The 27,749-nt window shown below is 43.3% G+C and overlaps 1 protein-coding gene across 1 annotated transcript in view; it reads left to right on the top strand.

Annotated features, from left to right (window-relative positions):
• Positions 1-211: 211 nt before the first annotated feature.
• The window catches only part of LOC121539749 (latent-transforming growth factor beta-binding protein 2-like), a 157,378-nt gene continuing 129,840 nt past the window's right edge, over positions 212-27,749 (top strand). Inside the window, exons 1-3 of the mRNA XM_041848457.2 lie at positions 212-1,112; positions 6,154-6,227; positions 24,062-24,338. Coding sequence (XP_041704391.2) covers positions 652-1,112; positions 6,154-6,227; positions 24,062-24,338 — 812 coding nt within the window. The 5' untranslated portion in view covers positions 212-651. The remainder of the gene's footprint in view (positions 1,113-6,153; positions 6,228-24,061; positions 24,339-27,749) is intronic.

The following is a 27,749-nucleotide window of genomic DNA, read 5'->3' on the forward strand; positions in this document are numbered from 1 at the left end:
ATGGGAGAACAGAGGAGCACATTTAAAAGCATATTTAAGTATTATATCATACTGTAACTTGGTAGAAATTGTGTGGCCGCTTGGACCGAGGGGGGCTGAGCGTAGGCATCAATAAAACCACGAAGGGGGAGTTTCTTCTTGTAAAATGCACGCAAAGCCTCCAAAAAATTCCCGATGATTTCAGATCCAAGAAGGTGGTCATATCCATGGGAGCACCATTCAAAGTCGAGAACTTTCACTTCGAGTAGGACTGCGGCTCCAGCCCTGGAATCGCATTACTGCCCTCGCGCGCAAAAAAAACCATGAACTATTACAGATGGATACAAATTTATCTGACATAATTTTCATAATTGATTGTTTTTGTAAGTATAGGGAAGCTTTACATTTACGATTTTATGAGCATATGTTAAAGCTGCGAATTGATAGAGATATGTTTAATATATTTAATCCATTCTTCGCAATGCTTACCTGGACATTATGAAGAGACGTCAAAGGATTTTGCATGCTTGGGAAAGGATAGGCCTACATTGCTGCTAAATAATTATGTTCGCCTCAATTTAACCACTTGATATTGCGCGTGGCTATCGAACAAACTGAATCTTGATTATTCACCAGCCTACACGCAGCGGCAATTTCATTTTTGACAAAAATATGAACCGTTTGTGGATTGCTGTTTTAGTGGTTTTAACCATTGCAGTTGTACGAATGTGTGACTGTCGGAAAGACTCAACAGGTGGTGGACAGGGGATGTGGGATAAGCTCCCGGCGCGAGCGAGGGGGCAAGGTCACTCGGCAGGGGGAGCGAACGACGCTGACCCCGCCAGACCATCCAGAGAAAGCTTGCTCAGGTCCTCTCACGATGAATCGCACTCCGGTCGCCGGGCTCTGGTGAGCTCATTATATCAACGAGATAACAGGCACGCGACGGTAATTAAACCAGTTCCAGCTCCCAGTACAGAAGCTTCCCACCGGGCGGACGATTCCACGGTCCCACAAGATACTGCGCGTAGAGCCGCGAGACAGCTCGGCACCCATCACTCATCACAGTACAGACCCCGAATCATTTCCAGACAGAGCAACAAACCCAGCTCCACGCACAACAGGCTTGCAGGGTAAGATATAGCTGGTTATTGGTTGTAAAAAGATGCCCGCAGGAGTACATTTGAGTTTGTCTACATATGTAGGATCTTAATTTGAGCCAAAATGCTACAGCAGGAAAATTATCATTAGGGGTTGATACATCTTTTGTAAGGGAAAATCAAGGCTGAAATGTCAAAGTGGAAATTACCAACTTCTTAAGCCTTTGTAAACCTCAAATACACTATAAGTCAAATACATTTTTTAAACATTTTTACATTTTAGTCATTTTAGCAGACGCTCTTATCCAGAGCGACTTACAGTTAGTGAGTGCATACATTTTCATACTGGCCCCCCGTGGGAAACGAACCCACAACCCTGACGTTGCAAGCGCCATGCTCTACGAACTGAGCTACACGGGCCCCAAAAATACACTACAAGTCTCCTGCAACAGGGTGATCAAATTAAGATCCTACATCTGTACCAATCATTTTAATCATATTTTTTAAAACATAAAACCTGCTGTCTCCTCCCGGGGTTGTAAAGTGAGTATAGGGTTCAGTGAGTGTAGGCCTAAGGTAGTTATGAACACCTGTATCAAGGCTACATAATTGTCATTGGTGTTCAGAGATAGTGATTGATGTTGGTGGCATGTGGGGAATGTCATGAATAAACACTAATCTACTACAGTGAAACTTTTGCTAAATTGGTAGGCATACACTTGCTATTACTCTGCTATACAACAATGATTGTATTATACCATAGGGCAGGGTTCCCCAACTGGCGGCCGCTGTCCGAATTTTGCACACGAGTGATTTTATTTGACCCCCAAGTTTTCGGAGCAAATAAAATATGAAAACAACAGCACATTTTTTTTTATTTCATTAAAGACTGTAAAAACACCAGCAAATCAGCTCCAAGTGATTTTAATTTTGGAAATCTGTTCCAAATTATTCCCCCACATAATAGAGAGATATATGTGATTGTATACAAATGTAAGCAAGGTTTGAAATGATTAGGTTTTAGTCAAATCTGTTTGGGTGTTATATCAGCAAGAGGCTGAATGTATCTCACCGGAGAAAGCATCCGAGTGAGCAAAACAGCGCCCCTCTGTCTCTGTATGTGTAGGCCATCTAGCTGATTCTGTCTGGTCCAAAAGAGTATGACATTGTTACCGCCTGTAGCATCGAGTGCAAGGGAAGCCAGCGGGCATTTGGCCTCCCTTGATGTTTAATTTTTTTTTTAAATAGCCAATCAGTGTTGAGCTAAGTTCAACTGTAAATGGTCCTGGCGCACCAAAACAAAAGTGTCAAGGGAAGCCAGTTTGTATTTGGCTTCACTCCAATCACATCGCATCAAGAGCATACATCATTGACAGAAACTCGTTGTGCATCTCGTTGTGTTGTTGGCCTCCGGTGGCTAGCTAGCTAGCTAAAATTGGCGTTTCCTAAATATTTATTTTTTATTTTATTTTATTTTGTTGGGGGTGTAGATCAGCTTTAATATTGCAGATAGATTGTAACTTCCGTCAATGTAATTGTCTGCATCACTTCCAATCCCACATATGTTTTTTTCTCTCTCGCAAATATATATACACTACCATTCAAAAGTTTGGGGTCACTTAGAAATGTCCTTGTTTTCGAAAGAAAAGCAAATTTTTTGTCCATTAAAATAACATCAAATTGATCAGAAATACAGTGTAGACATTGTTAATGTTGTAAATGGCTATTGTTGCTGGAAACGGCTGATTTTTTATGGAATATCTACATAGGTGTACAGAGGCCCATTATCAGCAACCATCAGTCCTGTGTTCAAATGGCACGTTGTTAATCCAAGTTTATCATTTTAAAAGGCTAGAAAACCCTTTTGCAATTATGTTAGCACACCTGAAAACTGTTGTGCTGATTAAAGAGCAATAAAACTGGCCTTCTTGAGACTAGTTGAGTAACTGGAGCATCAAAGTGATTTCACCCATGCACCACTACTGAATTCCTCAGTGATATTTCTCTGAATGTAATGATAATTAGTCATGTGGGGTCATGGCAGGACTTGAACAATATTGGTGGAGGTTAAACCCTCTATTCATATCAGAACACAACATGTTTCTCTGTTGTTCATTAACGACAAGTGCTGAACGACATTTTTTTCACCAGTTTATGCAGAGCAGCATATTGAAAGAGCACTACCAGAGCTACCACCTCCTCTAAAGAGAAAGTTGAAAGCAGTACAGTTACAGTAGGACAATGTCCTCAGACTACTCCTCGGTCTGTGTGGTTGTGTGTTGTGTGTAATTTTGTGAATCCACATGCTGCCCATGGCCATGTAGTGGTTCTACAAAAGCCCTGGCCCACATTTGCAAATTCACTTAGTGATCAGAAACACCTGTTTCTCTGACGGCCTTCTCTCAATGCGGCAAATCCCTTGAGTTTTTTCTCAATTTCTTAAAATTCCAAACAGAACCATTGGTTGTTTCCATTAAAACCTCTTTCTTTTTGCTAAATGAACCCTCATGCAGCCAACCCTGTTTGTTCCACAGGCACACATAGGAGAGAGGTGTTTACATCATAATCAGAATGGACTTTAGAAGTTCACCTAGGGTTACAGACATTACCTAAATGTTAAATGGAATATTCTTGTTTGAGTATGTCATTACAGGGCCACTCACCGAGCCCAAAGGAATCAGGTTATTTATATGGCCAATTTCTGAAGGACAATTTATTAGCAATATGAGGATCCATTCTAATTGGAGAAACATCTGTTGGGGAATGAAAGGTGTATTCACAAACCTTTCATTTTAGCACATGCTCTGCTGTATAAGCATGGTGAGGAATGCCTAGCGGACTCTGTGTAATGTCTAACATTGAGTGCCCTGATTTCAACCCCCATTCTGCTTTTGATATCTTGCTCAGGTAGGCTTTGTTGCTTGGTTCCAGAAAAGCAAACACAACACACATACATTGGTCTATGGTTCCCATAGCCTTTCACAGGGAGATTTAGAGACACTAGAGTACCAGTGTGTTCAGCACCAATGTCTTTATTACTGTAACTGAAAGCAGTGCATGGAGCACTCCCATGTCCACACAACACTATGGGCTTGATTCCATCAAACTTGGTACTGTAACCAGAAACGTTTTATTTCTTGTTCTTTAAGAATGCAAGTTTGGATTCATGTACTCATCAAGCCAATGTTACAAAATGTGAATAAAAAAGAAATTCCAAACATGCTTTTTCACTGCACAGAAGGAGTGTTATTATTTCTTTATCCAGAAACCTAGTTACTAGTTTGATTGAATAGGGCACTGTGAGTTTAAGGGAGTGTAACAGTAAAGGTGCCATAAATCTTCAGAGGCATTACCTCGTGGTAATTCAAATTTGTTCACCTCTTTCTGATTCATTAGCTTGAACAGAATCATCTACTGGTCAATAGAGAGTGTGTCTACATGACACATTTCCTCTTGGAATTCCCACTCTCTCCTTACTCACCACCTGGTTTCTGGTTAGGCCTCTGGGAGAGGGAGTCTCATACGGTGTACCTGTCATGTCCTCTCCAGCAAAGTCTGTCAGGAAGACCCCTGACTGCTCCAACTCGGAAAACTGTTCAACCTGGCTGCATGAAATGGGTCATGACGAGTGCAAATATGATATCATTGATATTTATATAGCTTTTATGAATGGTTTCGTTATGAAGAGCTTGGAATAATTTTACCATGCTAGTGTACTCTCCATGAGGCTATCAGGAATGATCCATATCAGGGCTCTACAGTGCGACCGTGACTGTTTTACTCTCATATGCGCCTAAATATATATTTTGCTGTGCGACCTGGAATTTTAATTTAGGAGCACCGGTGCGCCTATAACAATTAAGGATTCTAGCTTTAACACCTCAAATATTTGTCATTCTGCTCCTAAATTTCTTTGTGTGCACCTACATTTTTCAATTTAGGCACACACGTGCTCCTTGTAAAAAAGGTCAGCGTAAAGCCCTGCATATAAGCATCAACATCCCCACAGACCTGGTCTGTTTTGTGTGGTTCATATTAATAATTTATCTTTATAAAAATGTAGGATTTTTAAAATTATATTATGTTTTCTAAGTGTTGGGTAGTTCTTGAAAAGGTAAAGGTAATTCATTACCTTCCTAGCAACTACTTTGCTAAAATCTGATTGGTCAGATGTTTATTAATTGTCAAAAGAGAACAGTTGAGTTGATGCATGTTTGTGAATGTGGTCAGTTCATCTTTAAATGTGCAAAAGAGTAATTGGTCTCCATCCAGTGTTTGTCTACACAGAGAGTCATCCATCCACTCTCAAACTAGAAAAACAACAGCTGTCTGACCAGGAGATGTTAACAGAAGGCAGACAGTCCTACTGTATCCCTTTGTTTACTCTCTAACAGTTTACTAGTCATCTCCTGACTCAGACCAGATATCATACCGTATCTGCATAAGTCATACAATCACTCAACAAACTGCCATTCATATCTTGTGGCAAGATGATGGGAAGTCGATTTATGCCAGCACTTGTTTGAGGTTTGAATTTGCCATGGAGTTGCGAGTGGTGTGGTGGCTTTTCATGTATTTCGCTGTAAAAATTGGCCAGTGCTGTTCTTACTGATTAAAGTACGTAAAGAATCCAGTTATTACAGTTTTCCTGGAGATTTACGTAAGGCGCAGCATCGGTGCTTTTCCTGTATCTCCTATTTCCCTCCTAGGCTCAGATAACCATGTATTTGTTTTCACTCTAGACTCCATGCAGCACAGAGAGAGGGGTGTGTGGCTCTACACTCACAGATAGAGTTTCATGCTTTGCCTGAAAATGTTATTGAATCAAATGCAAGTATGTTCAAATCTCTAAGGTGCTCCTTCAAGGCCAACCACATTAAGGGATGTGAAACTATAGTGGGGTCAGAATTAAATCTCAGATAGGAATGTTAGGGTTTGAGACCATGAACACTCAAACCATTATTCCCCTTATGAATTTTGAATTGTGAGGTACTGTACTTCCTGCATGCAAGTCCATTTTAAGCATTACGTACAGTATATATTACATATCCCATTTCTGTCTTGCTCTCTACAGGCCTAATGTATGTGGAGGTCATCAGTGCTGCTCTGGATGGGCTGTGGCTTCTGGGACCAACCGCTGTATAAAGGGTAAGTATTCATGTCTGACCATACACCTTAGGTAAACAATCATTAATGATTTTAAAACACAATTTTGGCAGAATTTTAACAGCTTACAAGTGTTACCAAGCTTTTCATTGTAACATTCTTGACATTTGCCTTTTTACTGTTCTGTGGGTTGTTAAGTGTTCTGTATGCTTGCTAGTAGGGGGCAGGAGCCTTAAATTATCTCTCCTGTTGAGAGAGGATTGTGACCTACTAACCAGCTCCTTGTTACAAATATTATCAAGGCTTTTCTACAGCCTATCAAAACATTTTGAGAATGTTTTCCTTTTATTTTTGTCTGTCATCATGTTGCAGACTGAAATAACAGGATTTATAGAAGAAGCTGTTTTATAAAGAGTTATCTTTAAGTTTTACAAGCACAGAATGTGAAACTCTCACAACCTGCATTTCTGGGCTGAAACAGTAGACTAGACAACAGTACACACACGCACACACACACACTGTACCACGCTACAGACGCTGATATTGTTTGCCTATCAAGTCAGTCAATAAAGTCACCTCCTCAGATTACACAGCAAGCTCATTAGCCAGCCTCCTAATTATCCCTCTCTCCCACCCCTGGTTCTGCCTCTTTTTCTCAAGCCAGCTAAAGGCACACTTACAGAGGTGTAAATATAAAAATCTACACACAATACCCCATAATGACAAAGCGAAAACAGGTTTTAGTAATTTTTGCACATTTATTAAAAATAAAAAATTTACATAAATATTCAGACCCTTTGCATTGAGACTTGAAATTGAGCTAAGGTGCATCCTGTTTCCATTGATCATCCTTGAGATGTTTCTATAACTTGATTGGAGTCCACCTGTTGTAAATTCAATTGATTGGACATGATTTGGAAAGGCACACACCTGTCTATATAAGGTCCCACAATTGACAGTGCATGTCAGAGCAAAAACCAAGCAATGAGGTCGAAGGAATTGTCCGTAGAGCTCAGAGACAGGATTGTGTCGAGGCACAGATCTTGGGAAGGTTACCAAAAAATGTGTGCAGCATTGAAGGTCCCAAGAACACAGTGGCCTCAATCATTCTTAAATGGAAGAAGTTTGGAACCACCTAGACTCTTCCTAGAGCTGGCCGCCCGGACAAACTGAGCAATCGGGGGAGAAGGGCCTTGGTCAGGGAGGTGACCAAGAACCCGATGGTCACCCTGACAGAGCTCCAGAGTTCCAATGTGGAGATGGGAGAACCTTCCAGAAGGACAACCATCTCCGCAGCACTCCACCAATCAGGCCTTTATGGTAGAGTGGGCAGACGGAAGCCACTCCTCAGTAAAAGGCACATGACAGCCCGCTTGGAGTTTGCCAAAAGGCACCTAAAGGACTCTCAGACCATGAGAAACAAGATTCTCTGGTCTGATGAAACCAAGATTGAACTCTTTGGCCTCAATGCCAAGCGTCACATCTGGAGGAAACCTGGCACCATCCCTATGGGGAAGCATGGTGGTGGCAACATCATGCGGTGGGGATGTTTTTCAGCGGCAGGGACTGGGAGACTAGTCAGGATCAAGGGAAAGATGAACGGAGCAAAGTACAGAGAGATCCTTGATGAAAACCTGCTCCAGAGCACTCAGGACCTCAGACGGGGACAAAGGTTCACCTTCCAACAGGACAACGATCCTAAGCACACAGCCAAGACAACACAGGAGTGGCTTCGGGACAAGTCTCTGAATGTCCTTAAGTGGCCCAGTCAGAGCCCGGACTTGAACCCGATCGAACATCTCTGGAGAGACCTGAAAATAGCTGTGCAGCGACGCTCCCCATCCAACCTGACAGAGCTTGAGAGGATCTGCAGAGAAGAATGGGAGAAACTCCCAAAATACAGGTGTGCCAAGCTTGTAGCGTCATACCCAAGAAGACTCGAGGCTGTAATCGCTGCCAAAGGTGCTTCAACAAAGGGTCTGAATACTTATGTAAATGTAATATTTTTTATACATTTGCAAAAAAAAAAAAAAAAGTTTTTGCTTCGTCATCATGGTGTGTAGATTGATGAGGGGGAAAAAACAATTTAATCCATTTTAGAATAAGGCTGTAACATAACAAAATATGAAAAAAATCAAGAGGTGTGAATACTTTATTTCTGCAGTCATATGCACTGTATATATTTTTCCCCAGTAATTATTTTGCTTCAAAGTCACCTTAGTAAATGTTATTTGAAGTAAACATAATTCATCAGAATAAAATATCACTCTTGAGAAATGTTATTGTTATGTATATACACTGAACAAAAATATAAACGCAACATGTACAGTGTTGGTCTTATGTTTCATGAGCTGAAATAATATATCCCAGAAATGTTCCATACGCACAAAAATATTATTTATCTCAAATTTTGTGCACAAATTTGTTTACATCCCTGTTAGTGAGCATTTTTCCATTGCCAAGATAATCCATCCACTTTACAGGTGTCGCATATCAAGAAGCTGATTAAACAGCATGATCATTACACAGGTGCACCTTGTGCTGGGGACAATAAAAGGCCACTCTAAAATGTGCAGTTTTGTCACACAACACAATGCCACAGATGTCTCAAGTTTTGAGGGAATGTCCACCAGAGTTGTTGCCAGAGAATTGAATGTTCATTTCTCTACCATAAGTTGCCTTCAACGTCGTTTTAGAGAATTTGGCAGTACGTCCAACCGTCCTTACAACTGCAGACCACGTGTAACCACACCAGCCCAGGACCCCCACGTCCGGCTTCTTCACCTGTGGGATCGTCTGGGGGGGGGGCATGGGAGGGCATAGGCCGACCCACTTGGCAGCAAGGAGTATATCTGTCTGATAAAGCCCTTTTGTGGGGAAAAACTAATTCTGATTGGCTGGGCCTGGCTCCCCAGTGGGTGGGCCTTGCTGCCAAGTGGGTTGGCCTATGCCCTCCCATGCCCACCCATGGCTGCACCCCTGCCCAGTCATGTGAAATCCATAGATTAGGGCCTAATTAATTTATTTCAATTGACTGATTTCCAGATGTGAATGGTAACTCACATGTCTAAGGCTTTGAAGTTCATGTTTGAAGCATTTGTCAGCGTGGTCTGATCCAACCGTGGTCTGATCCAGTTGATGGCTTTCATAAGACATATAGCTCTGTGGGTATTTCTGCTTGGGTTGACAAAAGCCATAAAGTGAAGCGAGGTATAACTGTGGCCAATGGCCATAGAAGAATTTACATTCATTTTTATTTACAATCAGCATTTAGACTAGCTACGCCCCACATGTCCGAAATGGTGCATCTGGTTTGGGGGTCGTCCTCTGTTCTCTTTAGTAAACTTTCCAGATTCACATCTATTGACCAACAAAAGCCTCAGTCCCAGAAATCAAGAGCAAGTTTTACTGTAAAGCCCTAATACTGCTCCACACATTTATTATATGATTTAAAGAATAACTGCAGATTCCTCCTTTTCCAGAACCGGGTTTAGAAATTAACTTATTCAGTTGCACATATTAATTTACAATCACAATTCACAGTTTTAAACCAAAGCATGAATGAATACTTAACCAGCAATTCATGAAATGAGCCAGGAATGGTAAGCAGTGGGAATGCAGTTCATCTTGATATACATTTACATTTTAGTCATTTAGCAGATGCCCTTATCCAGAGCGACTTACAGTTAGTGAGTGCATACATTTTCATACTGGCCCCCCATGGGAAACGAACCCACAACCCTGGCGTTGCAAGCACCATGCTCTACCAACTGAGCTACAGGGGACAACAATTATTGCCTGAAAAAGGGAAGCTGAACATTGGATTAGTGGAATTCCTCTGCTTTGTATTGTATACAGCCACAGAAACCTGTTTCCAAAATAGCAAACCCTCCAAATTAAATCAAATGAGGTGGAAAGAAAAGGTCACCATATTAAATGGAAGGACATTTATCTTACTGATTGATTGTCACTACCGTACCAGAATTGTAATCCAGTATTTTATAATGAATTAGATAGGAATAGTCGCTCTCCTGTTCTACTGGTGCTTCACTTAGATATCTCACTCTAATCTATGGACCTGTGGTATTGAAAGTAAGATTCACAGCAGGCATCTCACAGTGAACATTATCTGGGCTACAGTATTACACAAAGTTGATCTGAGCCAACTGAGCATTCAGATCTCATCTCCCGTTAGTAGTGTTTATTTTTGGTTGGTTAGGAGGTTTATTCTTTACCTATCAAAGTTGCCATTTAAATCCTGACCAACAGGTGTTTACACACTGAGCCTGGCACGTCATGATCACATCATGGACTTCCACCGGCCATAGAGAGAGGGCTAGCCCTTGGCATTCACACCGCCCGGGTCACTATGCATCAGTGTCATTGGGTTTGCGATGGCTTCTCCTCCCAACAATTTAGGACTGAATGCAGAATGCCTCTCACAGGGGGGAGAGTCCCCACAGTGCACACTGTGTCTTGCTGACCATCTCACCCCAGCACACTGAGTTTACCCAGTGCCATGGCACAAAGACTTATCGATCCAGTAAGCTATTTCTGCAGTCATACTTACTGTACCTACTATAGTAAAGACAAAATAGTACATGGTATGTATTTCATCATTCAACAAGTATAATCAGCCATGAAAGAATAGCCCCACCATGAAAGGTATAGCATTGCCTCTTGATTTAAATCCTTAGCTGTCTTTGAGAGGGCAGATGAAAGGTGCATCATTCAAGAAAATAAATAACGCTGTTTTCAGCCTCTTAACCAGCCGGTGATTGACAGAGTGAAATGCGGTAGAAAGGAGTTTCCTTTTGATTTTCCTTCCAGCTTTCTTTGGCCTGCTGTGCTGCTCAGGGCACCATCCAGACCTAAAATAACTCTTGATGCAGAAAGTCTGCCTCTGTCTCTTTCATTTCCCCTTTCCTCGTTATTTCTCTCCCTCTTTCCAAACAAAACATGATTGCATGTGGAACGTTTCTTTAATTCCATCATATCCTCACTGCTGTTAGGGCTAGATTAAAGCCTTCCAGTGCACATATATTTGGAGACACCGTTAGGAATTATGTCTATTTTGCTTCAGGCTGTGCTGTTCTGCCCAATTTCAGAATGACATACTTTGTAGTTACCTCATAACATAACATATGCCTATGTACATATGCTGTATGTATGAGTCGTGGGGTTGGAAACTGTTCAATTGGGTAAAATAGTCACATTTCACAGATTAATATAATATATGTGATACTTTTAATTTGTTTAGTTTACCTGTCAGTTCTTCTAAGACTAGTTTGTTTTACTGATTGAGTACTTTTGGTCCATGTTGTAAAATAGACGGCTGGCTGTAGTGTACATGTTTTACATGCTCTCCCACAGTGTCTTCTCTTACAACATTGAGCCCCAGTGGTTCACAACCATCCTACTGAAACCACATACCTGTCTGGATCTCTGCCTGGATCTCCCATTGGGGACCTGTCATGAAACTGTCATTGGAAACCTGTCATGAAGCCTTAGTGTGAAACAGAGTCCACTTTTAATATATGTTCCTCTCACATCAACATGTGTCCACCAGCTGGTAAAGTAAAGTATCAAGGACATACATGTGTCAGCATTTTGTAAAGAGTACCTTAACATAAAGAGCTTCACAATCATGTTGGGTATTATAGATTCAAACAATCTTGTCTTAGTGGTGCTTTTTTTGTGTACTAAATAGATGATTGTGCTCCAGATGCAAGGCATGCATTGCTACAGTTCAAAATATGTTTTAGCGGGAAGTCTGTCTTTACATTCAACCACTGCATATTAAAGCCTATCATTGAATCTGACAGTGTTCCATTGTCTCCATGTCTGTGGGCCAGTAGCTCATCCTTATCAAAACCATATCTGTTTGTCAGCCATGTCACCTGTATGGGTTTTCGTTGGGGGGAAAGATTTTTATGTTCCATTCAATTGTTTGAAGAGCATACACTGCTAAATGCATTAGCTGAATGGAAGAGATATCAGGCCAATATACTGTGGAAAATGTGGTTTCTATGTATTGTCATCTAGCATCACACGCACATAGAGTTTAGCCTTAAATCTCTTCGAAAGAAAAGAGCATACTCAGTTTATGTATATAGGGGATGTTGATAAGGATAAAATCTGCCTTGAAAAGTGGCTTGTCTTTAAGCCACTGGCCTCTCTGGTGACGTTGTTCAGTCAGGGGTGAAATAATTGCTACACAGACAGCCGTGTAGGCCATTTCTACTTTACAGGCACACTGTGGATTAGCAGAGGGTTACACAGTTCACAGTTCAGGGGCATAACTCTCCCGGGCAGTCTGGATGGCTTTATGGGCCATCAGACAGATCCTGTAATCAATACACACGCCATGCTCACACAGCTCTATCATTACCCACACACTGGACACTTTACATTACTCTCCCCAAACCAGGAGTCCTGCCTTCTCCTCACCAGCTGTTGTCTGTCTGGAGGTGGCAATCAGGTTCTGTTTGGGCCTTCTCTGGCCACATGTTTTTCCAATTGCTACCATGGACCACAAAATAGCTAGAATGAGTTATCATGGACCACAACATAGCTAGAATGAGTTACCATAGACCACAACATAGCTAGAATGAGTTACCATGGACCACAGCATAGCTAGAATGAGTTACCGCACTGTCTCTGCATATAGTTGTTTTTCTGTGGATGAGGAGGTGAAAGGGTTGTTTTTCTGTTTACGCATTGGTTTTGGTTGACGAGCCTCTGTTGATGTAGGGCTACTAGAGAGGGGAGTTGAGCGCTGCTACGCTGCTCCAGCCATAGGAAGTCTGACCAGTGTACTACATTCTTCAATTACATTTAGCTGTTTCTGTTTCTTTGTGTGTGATGTAACTGGTGTCATGATGCAGAGTGGATCTGTCAGAAATCTCTTAACAGGAGAGACTGTAGAGAACTGCAAGACTTTGCTTTTCTATTTATTTATTTTACCATTATTTTACCAGGTAAGTTGACATACACAACACCAAACAAAAAACAACCCCACCTCTGCTTCCTCCCAACACACTATCACAGGTTATTGTGAAATAAACACAAATTACTGATTTTCTGTTTCATATCGCATTCGTGTCCAGTACACAATTTCACAAATTCCAATTTGTTGTGGCTTAAGTTAGCTAGGTTAGCTAGGTGGCTAATGTTAGCTAGGCTAGGGGTTAAGGTTAGGGTTAGGGGTTAAGGTTAGGGGTAGGGGTTACAGTAAGGGTTAGAGTTAGGTAACATGCTAGCTAAGTAGTTAAAGGGTTAAGGTTAGGGTTAGCTAACATGCTAAGTAGTTAAAAAGTAGTAAGTACTTGCAAAGTTGCTAATTAGCTAAAATGCTAAAGGCTAAAGTTGTCTATAATGTAATTCGAACACACAACATTTGGGTTGCTAGACCTTCGCGTTATACGCCCACCCATCCTCTCCGACCAACCTCCTTCCTATCGTTTCTGTCTTAAGTAACCTACTGCCTTTATCTGTGAATGAATTGCACAAAATCGTGTGGTGACTTTTTTTGTGTGTCTGTCATGAATTTCACATAACATTTACATTTACATTTTAGTCATTTAGCAGACGCTCTTATCCAGAGCGACTTACAGGAGCAATTAGGGTTAAGTGCCTTGCTCAAGGGCACATTAACGTCATTTAGCAGACGCTCTTAGCCAGAGCGACTCACAAATTGGTGCGTTCACCCTATAGCCAGTGGGATAACCACTTTACAATTTGGGGGGGTTAGAAGGAATACTTTATCCTATCCCAGGTATTCCTTAAAGAGGTGGGGTTTCAAATGTCTCCGGAAGGTGGTGAGTGACTCCGCTGTCCTGGCGTCGTGAGGGAGCTTGTTCCACCATTGGGGTGCCAGAGCAGCGAACAGTTTTGACTGGGCTGAGCGGGAGCTATGCTTCCGCAGAGGAAGGGGAGCCAGCAGGCCAGAGGTGGATGAACGCAATGCCCTCGTTTGGGTGTAGGGACTGATCAGAGCCTGAAGGTACAGAGGTGCCGTTCCCTCACTGCTCCATAGGCAAGCACCATGGTCTTGTAGCGGATGCGAGCTTCAACTGGAAGCCAGTGGAGTGTGCGGAGGAGGGGGGTGACGTGAGAGAACTTGGGAAGGTTGAACACCAGACGGGCTGCGGCATTCTGGATGAGTTGTAGGGGTTTAATGGCACAGGCAGGGAGGCCAGCCAACAGCGAGTTGCAGTAGTCCAGACGGGAGATGACAAGTGCCTGGACCAGGACCTGCGCCGCTTCCTGTGTAAGGCAGGGTCGCACTCTCCGAATGTTGTAGAGCATGAACCTGCAGGAGCGGGTCACCGCCTTGATGTTGGCGGAGAACGACAGGGTGTTGTCCAGGGTCACGCCTAGGCTCTTCGCACTCTGGGAGGAGGACACAGCGGAGTTGTCAACCGTGATGGCGAGATCATGGAACGGGCAGTCCTTCCCCGGGAGGAAGAGCAGCTCCGTCTTGCCAGGGTTCAGCTTGAGGTGGTGATCCGTCATCCATATGTCTGCCAGACATGCAGAGATGCGATTCGCCACCTGGTTATCAGAAGGGGGAAAGGAGAAGATTAGTTGTGTATCGTCAGCGTAGCAATGATAGGAAAGGCCATGTGAGGATATGACAGAGCCAAGTGACTTGGTGTATAGGGAGAAAAGGAGAGGGCCTAGAACCGAGCCCTGGGGGACACCAGTGGTGAGAGCACGTGGTGCGGAGACAGCTTCCCGCCACGCCACTTGGTAGGAGCGACCGGTCAGGTAGGACGCAATCCAGGGAGTGAGCCGCGCCGGAGATGCCCAGCTCGGAGAGGGTGGAGAGGAGGATCTGATGGTTCACAGTATCAAAGGCAGCAGACAGGTCTAGAAGGACAAGAGCAGAGGAGAGAGAGTTAGCTTTAGCAGTGCGGAGAGTCTCCGTGACACAGAGAAGAGCAGTCTCAGTTGAATGACCAGTCCTGAAACCTGATTGGTTTGGATCAAGAAGGTCATTCTGAGAGAGATAGCAAGAGAGTTGGCTAAAGACGGCACGCTCAATAGTTTTGGAAAGAAAAGAAAGAAGGGATACTGGTCTGTAGTTGTTGACATCAGTGGGGTCGAGTGTTGGTTTTTTGAGAAGGGGAGCAACTCTCGCTCTCTTGAAGACGGAAGGGACATGGCCAGCGGTCAAGGATGAGTTGATCAGCGAGGTGAGGTAGGGGGAGAAGGTCACCGGAGATGGTCTGGAGAAGGGAGGAGGGGATGGGGTCAAGCGGGCAGGTTGTTGGGCGGCCTGCAGTCACAAGTCGCAGGATTTTATCTGGAGAGAGAGGGGAGAAAGAAGTCAAAGCATAGGGTAGGGCAGTGTGAGCAGGACCAGCAGTGTCATTAGACTTAACAAACGAGGATCGGATGTCGTCAACCTTCTTTTCAAAGTGGTTGACGAAGTCATCCACAGAGAGAGAGGGGGGGAGGATTCAGGAGGGAGGAAAATGTGGCAAAAGAGCTTCCTAGGGTTAGAGGCAGATGCTTGGAATTTAGAGTGGTAGAAGGTGGCCTTAGCAGCAGAAACAGATGAAGAAAATGTAGAGAGGAGGGAGTGAAAAGATGCCAGGTCGGCAGGGAGTTTAGTTTTCTTCCATTTCCGCTCCGCTGCCCGGAGCTCTGTTCTGTGAGCTCGCAATGAGTCATCAAGCCACGGAGCTGGAGGGGAGGACCGAGCCGGCCGGGAGGATAGGGGACACAGAGAGTCAAAGGATGCAGAAAGGGGAGGAGAGGAGGGTTGAGGAGGCAGAATCAGGAGATTGGAGGGAGAAGGATTGAGCAGAGGGAAGAGATGATAGGATGGAAGAGGAGAGAGTAGTGGGAGAGAGAGAGCGAAGGTTGCGGCGGCGCATTACCATCTGTGTAGGGGCAGAGTGAGTAGTGTGGGAGGAGAGTGAGAGAGAAAAGGAAACAAAGTAGTGGTCGGAGACATGGAGGGGAGTTGCAGTGAGATTAGTAGAGGAGCAGCATCTAGTGAAGATGAGGTCAAGCGTATTGCCTGCCTTGTGAGTAGGGGGGACGGTGAGAGGGTGAGGTCAAAAGAGGAGAGAAGTGGAAAGAAGGAGGCAGAGAGAAATGAGTCAAATGTGGACATAGGGAGGTTGAAATCCCCCCAAAACTGTGAGGGGTGAGCCATCCTCAGGGAAGGAACTTATCAAGGCGTCAAGCTCATTGATGAACTCTCCAAGGGAACCTGGAGGGCGATAGATGACAAGGATATTAAGCTTAAATGGGTTAGTGACTGTGACAGCATGGAATTCAAATGAGGAGATAGACAGATGGGTTAGGGGAAAAATTGAGAATGTCCACTTGGGAGAGATGAGGATTCCTGTACCACCACCCCTCTGACCAGATGCTCTCGGGGTATGCGAGAACACATGGTCAGACGAGGAGAGAGCAGTAGGAGTAGCAGTGTTTTCAGTGGTGATCCATGTTTCCATCAGCGCCAGGAAGTCGAGGGACTGGAGGTTGGCATAGGCTGGGATGAAGTCAGCTTTGTTGGCAGCAGAACGGCAGTTCCAGAGGCTGCCTGCGACCTGGAACTCCACGTGGGTGGTGCGTGCAGGGACCACCAGGTTAGAGAGGCAGCAGCCACGCGGTGTGGTGCGTTTGTGTAGCCTGTGCAGAGAGGAGAGAACAGGGATAGGCAGAGGCATAGTTGACAGGCTGTAGCAAATGGCTACAAAAATGCAGAGGAGATCGGAATGAAATGGGCTAAGCATCTGGGAGCGGAGAGAGCAGGGCCTCCCCTCACCAAAAACTTCTACCTCAGAAACTAAAATTGTTTCACTGAACCACCCGAACAAAAACTCTCCCAACTTCCGCCTTTAGAAATCAGAATTGTTGTGAACCACAGCGGTTCAATGTTTAAGGAATAGACTCAACCCACTTTATTCAGCTAGCCAACTATGACACCATAGCCAACTAGCAAGCTAGCATCCAATAACAATAACACACCGTTTAGCACCAACACTTGGTCACAACAAACCACCAATAATGTGATAACACACTAAACAGATCATTCGTGTCTGTGTCAAGTTCCTTTCATGACGCAGCAATGATTAGACGTTGGCTAGCTAGGACAAGTATATTGTAGTTAGCTACTACAGTACAGCTAGCTGGTCATGTTGGGGAGCTAGCAATGGCCACTGTGTTGACTTTGTTTGAAGAACGGCTAGCTAGCTAGCTTCGTGCTACAGCCGGCACGGCCGAGGACACTGCCAAGACACAGTAACTACCCACAACAACCCACGAAGCCTAGCTATGACGCCGTAGCTAACTTGCAAGCTAGCATCCATTAACACACAATTTAGCATCAATACTTGGTTACAACAAACTGCCAAGAGTGTGTTAGCACACTAAACAGATAATTCAACTAAACACATAAGTAATTTGTATCTATTTCACAATAATTTGTGATAGTGGGTTGCGTCCCCCTTAGCCTTACACTCTCCTGCACACCACCGTTTAGTCAGAGCAACACATAGCCAATCATATACAGCTGTGGAAAAAATTAAGAGACCACTGCAGAATTTTCTTAAATCAGCATCTCTACATGTCATGACATGACAGCCATTCCATTCCAGTGTCTGCAGGCACACCTCATTCTACTGAATTAGGTACTGATTAGGTGATCACATGAACCAAATCTTATTTAACGAGGAAAAGTATAAAAACCACTGCTGTGGTCATCACTATCCTCTTGCAATAGGACCAGCTGGATGGCAAAAACAGTGCTAATAGTACCTCAAAAGTAATATTAATGTCACGCCCTGACTCAGAGGACGCTTATATGTTGAGTCAGGGTGTGTATATTCCTTGTTGTGATTGTCTATGTTGTATTTTCTATGTTTAGATCTAGTATGTCTAGATCTATGTTGGCCGGTGTGGTTCCCAATCAGAGGCAGCTGTCGCTCGTTGTCTCTGATTGGGGACCATACTTAGGCAGCCTATTGGCACTAGTGGGTTATGGGATCGTGTTCCGTGTGAGGTATGTTGTTTGTGTACCTTGGACTTCACGTGTCGTTAGTTTGTTGTTTTGTCGTTGTTTATTCGGTTCAAATAAACATGTATGCATATCACGCTGCGCCTTGGTCTGACCCGTTCATCAACGAACGTGACAATTAATCAAAAAATAACTATTGACCATGCCAAAAGAGTTGAAAAGGAAAGTTTTGAGTGAGGAAAAGAAGGGTTCAATTCTGGCTTTACTGACAGAAGGATACAGTGAGCGTCAGGTTGCTTCCATCCTTAAAATTTAAAAGACGGCGGTTCATAAGTACAAGGTCAAGCGGCAGACATTGGGGACAACAAAGCTACAGACCGGCAGAGGGCGAAAACGACTCTCTACTGACCGGGATGACTGCCAACTCATTTGAATGTCACTTAACAACCGTAGGATGACATCAAGTGACCTACAAAAATAATGGCAAACGGCAGCTGGGGTGAAGTGCACGGCGAGGACGGTTCGAAACAGGCTCCTGGGGCAGGGCTGAAGTCGTGCAAAGCTAGAAAAAAGCCCTGCATCAATGAGAAGCAATGAAGAGCCAGGCTGAGGTTTGCAAAAGACCATAAGGATTGGACCGTAGAGGACTGGAGTAAGGTCATCTTCTCTGATGAGTCAAATTTTCAGCTTTGCCCAACACCTGGTCGTCTAATGGTTAGACGGAGACCTGGAGAGGCCTACAAGCCACAGTGTCTCGCACCCACTGTGAAATTTGGTGGAGGATCGGTGATGATCTGGGGGTGCTTCAGCAAGGCTGGAATCGGGCAGATTTGTCTTTGTGAGGGACGCATGAATCAAGCCACGTACAAGATTGTCCTGGAAGAAAACTTGCTTCCCTTTGCTCTGACATTGTTCCCCAACTCTGAGGATTGGTTTTTCCAGCAGGACAATGCGCCATGCCACACAGCCAGGTCAATCAAGGTGTGGATGGAGGACCACCAGATCAAGACCCTGTCATGGCCAGCCCAATCTCCAGACCTGAACCCCATTGAAAACTTCTGGAATGTGATCAAGAGGAAGATGGATGGTCACAAGCCATCAAACAAAGCCGAGCTGCTTGACTTTTTGCGCCAGGAGTGGCATAAAGTCACCCAACATCAATGTGAAAGACTGGTGGAGAGCATGCCAAGACGCATGAAAGCTGTGATTGAAAATCAGGGTTATTCCACCAAATATTGATTTCTGAACTCTTCCTAAGTTAAAACATTAGTATTGTGTTGTTTAAAAATGAACATTAACTTATTTTCTTTGCATTATTCGAGGTCTGACAACACTGCATCTTTTTTGTTATTTTGACCAGTTGTCATTTTCTGCAAATAAATGCTCTAAAGGACAATATTTTTATTTGGAATTTGGGAGAAATGTTGTCAGTAGTTTATATAATAAAACAAAAATGTTATTTTTACCCAAATACATACCTATAAATAGTAAAACCAGAGAAACTGATAATTTTGCAGTGGTCTCTTAATTTTTTCCGCAGCTGTATAATGCTCCCTCCGGCTCCTTTCCTGAGTCGGTCCAACGTTAAATAATGATCAACATGTGCTTTAATAAAACCTCCTGGGAGCATGTTTTTGTTGTAATGTAGAAGGTGAGAGAGTGTGGTAAAGTTAGGATCACGTGTTATGGCTTCTCTCTGATATCACACACATGGCTCAGTGTTCCAGAGTTTAGCGTGTTTCCATTCTTAACTTTGAACAGACATTTTTCCATATATTTCCATATATTTTGAAAGGGCCCTTAGTTATTTGTATTGTCTTGTACAAAGAGAGCCTGAATCCTAATCTGTAGAATATCTCCCTAATGATCTTAATGGCACATAATCTCCTCCAACTGTAGAGAGAGGGGTTCCCCAAGATTATCACGATTCCGCTGTCATTATTGATATAATTTTCAAAAAGCTCCAATATAAAGTTAGCGGAGGTAGTATTGTTGACCTGTGAAATAAATTTGAGACATTTCTATGTGTTTGAGTTTCAAATTTCCTGGGCTGAATGAGAGGATTGTAAATGTTTGGGAGGTGGAGAGGGGGCAAATCTTCAGCAAATAGTAATGGACTGGAGACAGGCACTCTGTCTGAAAACGAGAGCCCGGCCCCATGCAGTGAATTGTAGGACTGGGAATTGCTAGGGACCTCACGATACGATATTATCACGATACTTAGGTGTCAATACAATATGTATTGCGATTCTCATGATTCTGTATGTATTGCGATTCGATACTGAGCTTTTACTGCGATTTGATGTTCCAAACATATTGCTGCAGAGGGACAAGAGAGAGCCATAAGAAAACAAGTTTTGATCAGTCATGGGAATAATAGGGCTAAAAACAAGTTGTCCCACAATTTAAAACGACAATGGAGAACAACCTGTAAAAGGAAAAATACTGGAGTTTTGGCACAGGTACAGCTGACTAGCACAAAAATATTGCGATACTGCCAAAAATAATATTGTGTGATATATTGTCAAAAATAATATCCCGATATGTATCGATTTTTTTCTCCCATCACTAGTGGATAGGGGCTGCTGCCTGCCTCTGTAGTAAAGGCTTCTCTCCGTCCCAGACAGGGGCTTAATAGGTAACTCAGGCCTGCTGTGCTGTGGGAGCTATGAATGCTATTTACCCTTATAAAGGCCCTATCTTATTTTAATATACACAATTTACCACTAATTAAATCAAGAACTCATACAGTACAATATCTTAAAATACTGTATATGCCTGCTTTTTTAGAATGGGTTTTATGGTCTGTTTTACAGAATGACTTTGGCCACAGAGTGAATGTTGTTTGGAAAGCAGGGATTCTGGAGTAGACCTCAGCTGTCATGGACTGTTATCCCCCTGACACCCCTCCCCTTCTCCCTTCCTTAAGACTGTCCTCAAATAACTTGAACTGGAGATTGATTTTAAGGACAGAACTTGGACTGAAATTCACATTCATGCAGTTATTGCCCCAAGATATATGTTTGAACTGAGCTCACAAAGTAGAGCTCATAAATGTGATTAATGGACAGTATCTGCTTGCTTGGAGACTTGGAGTGTATGCTTCCATTGAATGACCAGGTCCAAAAATGCCCACGTTTGTGCACTTTTCAGATGACTGGCTCTGGAATCTGTCTCTTTAGATTGGTCATTCAGTCTCAGTCATAATTAAGCACAACAATGACCCTGCCAGGAATAAATTTCCCAACTTCTATTAGAGTTTCAAAGAATATGTTGGATTTATTATTATTCCCCAATGCAGTAATTAAACCACATATTTGTGAAATAGACGGAATGTGAGGCAATTAGTTTTAATGATGTGCAAGACAAATCTGCACGACAGCAATTACTGCGACAAAGTGTTCAACAGCCAGGAAGGCAGGCCAGCCCCATGCAACAGGACAGACCCAGGGAAGAGAGACAGACAGTGACACTGCAGCAGCCAGACTTGTGTGGAGCTCTAGTAAGAGTCAAAAGGGCCAGGGTCAGTGCCCACTGCCCAGACAAGCCCATTGTCAATTAATGGAACGCATGTTTGGTGCCACGTGTCACTTTAATGACTGCTGTTGGGCGACAGAGCTGAAGAGGGTCTTGTATTCAAGGTCACATACACAGACTCTGATGTATACCAACTGTACAATTAGGCAATCTTCTAGGCCAGTTACACAAATTGATAAATGCGTTTACGTAATTGTTCCAATTCAGATGGTATGGTGTCAGAGTGGGGGTGGTGGTTGGGAGGGGTGGGATGGGGAGGGGAGGGGAGGGGGGGGGGTTCACTAATTGACTGAACTCTCCCTCATAATGTCAACAGACTCTTTGGACTGTTTGATGCTCAAAGTCTTCCCCAAACCCTTGTAATCTTTGAGGTTGGAGTGACTTGGGACAAGACGGTGGCAACAGGCCAGCCTCAAGTCTGGTTAGTGGATGATATATTTAACTCCTTGCCAAAAAGAGACAAAGCATTTCTTATTTTATCCCATGGTGTACTGGAAAACTCAGATCACATACCAAGTTATGAGTCCACACTCTACATTTCCCTGACTGAATGTGTAGTACACTTCATCAGAAAGGGCTGGATTTTCCCCAGAGCAGTTAAAACTAATGCTCTAGCAAAAGTTTGGGTTTAAATAGAATAGACTTCACCATAAACCACAGGAATATGGTCAAGGACTATTATTTAATTCCCAATTTGTTTCCTTTTGTCATCATGTTGCGATGATTGACTGTTTGTAATGCGTACTCTCTCAATTAGCATACATCATGTTGTAAGAAAGTTGTGCTGAATTCAAAACCATGTGGGGCTAGTTGACCGCCGTTTCATGGCAATTTTATGTCTATTGTTCGGATACAATTAGAGTTTGAGAGAACAAAAGACTGAAGCCAAGCTGTGAGCTGTACTTAAGCAATAAGACCCGAAGGGGTGTTCTTATGCACGACACAACGCTGAGTGCCTGTATACAGCCCTTAGCTGTGGTATATTGGCCATATATCACAAACCCCCAAGGTGCCTTATTGCTATTATAAACTGGTTACCAACATAATTAGAGCAGTAAAAATAAATATGTTGTCATACCTGTGGTATATGGTCTGATATACCACAGCTGTTAGCCAATCAGCAATCAGAGCTCGAACCACCCAGTTTATAAAGTAGAATAATCATGTTCCTTGGTATGGCAGCCAAGGACTCGGTCTACCTCATGCCATAGAGGACACCTAGGAGGTCCATTCGTCTCTCACACCAGACAAACTGGACCCCATGTCTGAATGGCATCACATTGCTATAACAGGAAACCTACAGCAGGTAGACCATGCAGCCAGTGGGGCCCTTAGCTACCAGCTCTCCTCACAGTGCCAAAAGCAGTGGAAGCTTTCCTGCCTGCGATCTGTCAGTGTCCACGGCATCTGTGCCAATAGCATTCCACCACTGTTGACAGAGCACTGCTGTTTGCTTTAGCCACCAGAGAATAGAAACCTGATTTAGTTTTTGAGGACAATGTCATAAATTCTGCAGCGCAATCCAGTACATACAATTGTGTCACAAGATGGAGAGGTTGTTTGCTTTAAATCGCATGCCACAGGTCTTAGAATAGTGTTCAAGTAGCCAGAGTGAGGTGCAGGGAGGGCCCAGGTTTGGAAGTGTGCAGATTGTTTTGCCATGACCATGAAATTACCTCAACGCTCACTGTATTTGCAGACAATTGATAAATATTGTTTATACATTAATCTTTGACCAGACAAGGAAAACACGTCCCCTCAGATATGGTTTATTTTTTCAAATACAGAAATATTTGCACAAGCCATGCCATACATGAAGTGTGAGGCATTTACAGACAGATTCCAGGTAGGCTCCAAGCCGGCCTGTGGAATCTAGTTTCCCATTCAGAATTGTTTTATGTGCTCTTTTAATTACCTTTTTAAACTGTTTGTCTTTATAACTGTAACGACACACATTGGGTTTGGAATCAGTGACGAAAGGTATTTCTAGGAAAACTGCTGAGCATTGGAGCACCAGCAGCATTAAGCACAGCCAAGGAGCTGAAGTGACTCTTACCTTAGCGAGAAATGGGATAAGGGTTAAATGTAAGAGATCACATACATTTAGACTAAACAGGGCTGTTATGGGCTCAGGTGAAATTGAACATAACACTCCAGGCTCTGCACTATAAGGAAACCAGAGTAAAAGCAACGGCAGGGACACACAACTAATCAGCCCTTGATTGAATCACTTAAAGTAAAGATGGCCTGTGCTGAGATAATGTAGGCCATGTCCTGAGATGCTCTTTTATGTGAAAGGCCACATGTTCTAACATGACACCGTTAAAGATCTCCCTCCGTCTCTCTCTGCCCCCTGCAGCCGACTGCCAGCCCCCCTGCCAGAACCGCGGCTCCTGCAGCAGGCCCCACACATGTGTGTGCCGCTCTGGATTCCAGGGGGCCCACTGCGAGGAGGCGGCCCCAGAGCAGGTGTACATCCACACCGGAGGGTCCCTGAGGCGCATCCAGCCAGGCACCAACCCCTTCCAGAGGGAGCAGCCCAGGTGGAGACCCACGGAGAGGCAGGCCATAGACAACCCCAGCCCTAGGGCCCAGACCCCCAGACCTGATACCACCAGACAGCCTCTCCAGCCTGTGTAAGTCCACCATTGCACTGTACCTTCTTCCTGATGGAGTATTTAGACATTTATAGATGGTTACTCACTGACCTTTACACACTGACCTAATTTATCTCTGTTTAGCTGGAGGAACAATGTGTTTTCCCAACACAAGCTACACTCTTAGAAAAAATGATTCCAAAAGGGTTCTTCGGCTGTCCCCATAGGAGAACCCTTTTGGGTTCCAGGTGGAACCCTTTTTGGTTCCAGGTGGAACCCTTTTTGGTTCCAGGTAGAACTCTTTTGGATTCCATGTAGAACCCTTTCTAGAGAGCTCAAAAGGGTTCTACCTGGAACTCAAAAGGGTTCTACCTGGAACCAAAAAAGGTTGTTCAATGGATTCTCCTATGGGGACAGCCAAATAATCATTTAAAATCAAATCAAATGTTATTTTATTTGTCACATGTGCCGAATGCAACAGGTGTAGTAGACCTTACCATGAAATGGTAACTTCATGAGCCCTTAACCAACAATGCAGAGTTTTAAAAAAGTAAGTAATAAAAATGAGCTAAATAAACTAAAGGAAAAATAGTAACACAATAAAAATAACAATACCAATAACGAGGATATACAGTGAGGGAAAAAAGTATTTGATCCCCTGCTGATTTTGTACGTTTGCCTACTGACAAAGACATGATCAGTCTATAATTTTAATGGTAGGTTTATTTGAACAGTGAGAGACAGAATAACAACAGAAAAATCCAGAAAAACGCATGTCAAAAATGTTATAAATTGATTTGCATTTTAATAAGGGAAATAAGTATTTGACCCCTCTGCAAAACATGACTTAGTACTTGGTGGCAAAACCCTTGTTGGCAATCACAGAGGTCAGACGTTTCTTGTAGTTGGCCACCAGGTTTGCACACATCTCAGGAGAGATTTTGTCCCACTCCTCTTTGCAGATCTTCTCCAAGTCATTAAGGTTTCGAGGCTGACGTTTGGCAACTCGAACCTTCAGCTCCCTCCACAGATTTTCTATGGGATTAAGGTCTGGAGACTGGCTAGGCCACTCCAGGACCTTAATGTGCTTCTTCTTGAGCCACTCCTTTGTTGCCTTGGCCGTGTGTTTTGGGTCACTGTCATGCTGGAATACCCATCCACGACCCATTTTCAATGCCCTGGCTGAGGGAAGGAGGTTCTCACCCAAGATTTGACGGTACATGGCCCCGTCCATCGTCCCTTTGATGCAGTGAAGTTGTCCTGTTCCCTTAGCAGAAAAACACTCCAAAAGCATAATGCTTCCACCTCCATGTTTGACGGTGGGGATGGTGTTCTTGGGGTCATAGGCAGCATTCCTCCTCCTCCAAACACAGCGAATTGAGTTGATGCCAAAGAGCTCGATTTTGGTCTCATCTGACCACAACACTTTCACCCAGTTCTCCTCTGAATCATTCAGATGTTCATTGGCAAACTTCAGACGGGCCTGTATATGTGCTTTCTTGAGCAGGGGGACCTTGCGGGCGCTGCAGGATTTCAGTCATTCACCGCGTAGTGTGTTACCAATTGTTCTCTTGGTGACTATGGTCCCAACTGCCTTGAGATCATTGACAAGATCCTCCCGTGTAGTTCTGAGCTGATTCCTCACCGTTCTCATGATCATTGCAACTCCACGAGGTGAGATCTTGCATGGAGCCCTAGGCCGAGGGAGATTGACAGTTATTTTGTGTTTCTTCCATTTGCGAATAATCGCACCAACTGTTGTCACCTTCTCACCAAGCTGCTTGGCGATGGTCTTGTAGCCCATTCAAGCCTTGGGTAGGTCTACAATCTTGTCCCTTACATCCTTGGAGAGCTCTTTGGTCTTGGCCATGGTGGAGAGTTTGGAATCTGATTGATTGATTGCTTCTGTGGACAGGTGTCTTTTATACAGGTAACAAACTGAGATTAGGAGCTCTCCCTTTAAGAGTGTGCTCCTAATCTCAGCTCGTTACCTGTATAAAAGACACCTGGGAGCCAGAAATCTTTCTGATTGAGAGGGGGTCAAATACTTATTACCTTCATTAAAGTGCAAATCAATTTATAACATTTTTGACATGCGTTTTTCTGGATTTTTTTGTTGTTATTCTGTCTCTCACTGTTCAAATAAACCTACCATTAAAATTATAGACTGATCATTTCTTTGTCAGTGGGCAAACGTACAAAATCATACTTTTTTCCCTCACTGTATACTGTACAAGGGGGACCGGTACTGAGTCAATGTGCAGGGGTACGGTGTAGTCGAGATAATTGAGGTAATATGTACATGTAGGTAGGGGTAAAGGGACTATGCATAGATAATAAACAGAGAGTAGCAGCAGCGTGTGTAAAGAGTGTGAAGGAATGTGAAGGAATATGTGTGGGTCTGTATGTTTGTGTGTGTCCGTGTGTGTGTGTGTGTGTGTGTGTGTGTATGTGTGTGTGTGTGTGTGTGTGTATGTGTGTGTGTGTGTGTGTGTGTGTGTGTGTATGTGTGTGTGTGTGTGTTGGTTTCTATTCCAAGCGTACAGTGGGCCTTTGAAGTGGGTCTGACGTTCTAGATCACTGACATCTGAGATTTCTTTTACATTATCGTTGTTCAGAAGAGGATTTAAACCTCCGATGCCATTTATTTTGATCTATGATGGCAGTGGGCATGGCAACCCCGAGGCGTTCTGAAATGTTTTTGGCCCGGTGTCATGGCACAATGATATACATCTTCATTTGAACATGGAATTTGTCTCACAGTCAAACTTGGACTCAAGTGTAGATTCTGCGGTTTATTCTGATAAACGTTGCTCATATAAAAATTATTATTGCCTCTAAGCCCCTCATTTATACAGTAAGAAGACATAATTATTTTTTCTCATCTAATCAAAATCAGCCTTATTCTGACAGGAGTAAGTAGAGGGAGTAGAAAGGCAATGTACTGTACCCACCACCATTATTAGTTACACTACAACAGCAGTCACATAGACAATGTAATACATGCTGTCATGAGAAGCAAGTGCAATGATATTCTCTATGATGTGTATGTACAACATACGGCAAACATACGTTTTTTATTCTGGTTTGCATTATGATTTGTGTTTGTTATTTGGTTGAATCAAAGCAGATGAGAGGGTCCATATGTTAAATGTTTAATACTTAATGCTTAATGCTGTGTAAAACCAGAGCTAAACAACCTAGCATGTCTTTCCTTCTTCACCATTTAAAAGAGCTGCTCCATATTAACTCCACAGGGGGTTAAGAAGCCATGGCTGAAAAACCATGAAGTTCAACATGTAGAATGAAAGAAAACAAATCTGATTGGCCAGATAGGAAAGTCACAGTAACACTTGCCATTTGCTATGAATATAGAAATCTGATTTGAATGAATAATGTATTTTCTTTGGGTTTGTGTAACACTATAAAACATTTAATTTGTTCTATGAC

The sequence above is a fragment of the Coregonus clupeaformis genome, chromosome 25 (assembly GCF_020615455.1).
Source record: "Coregonus clupeaformis isolate EN_2021a chromosome 25, ASM2061545v1, whole genome shotgun sequence".
Classification (NCBI taxonomy): Eukaryota; Metazoa; Chordata; class Actinopteri; order Salmoniformes; family Salmonidae; genus Coregonus; species Coregonus clupeaformis.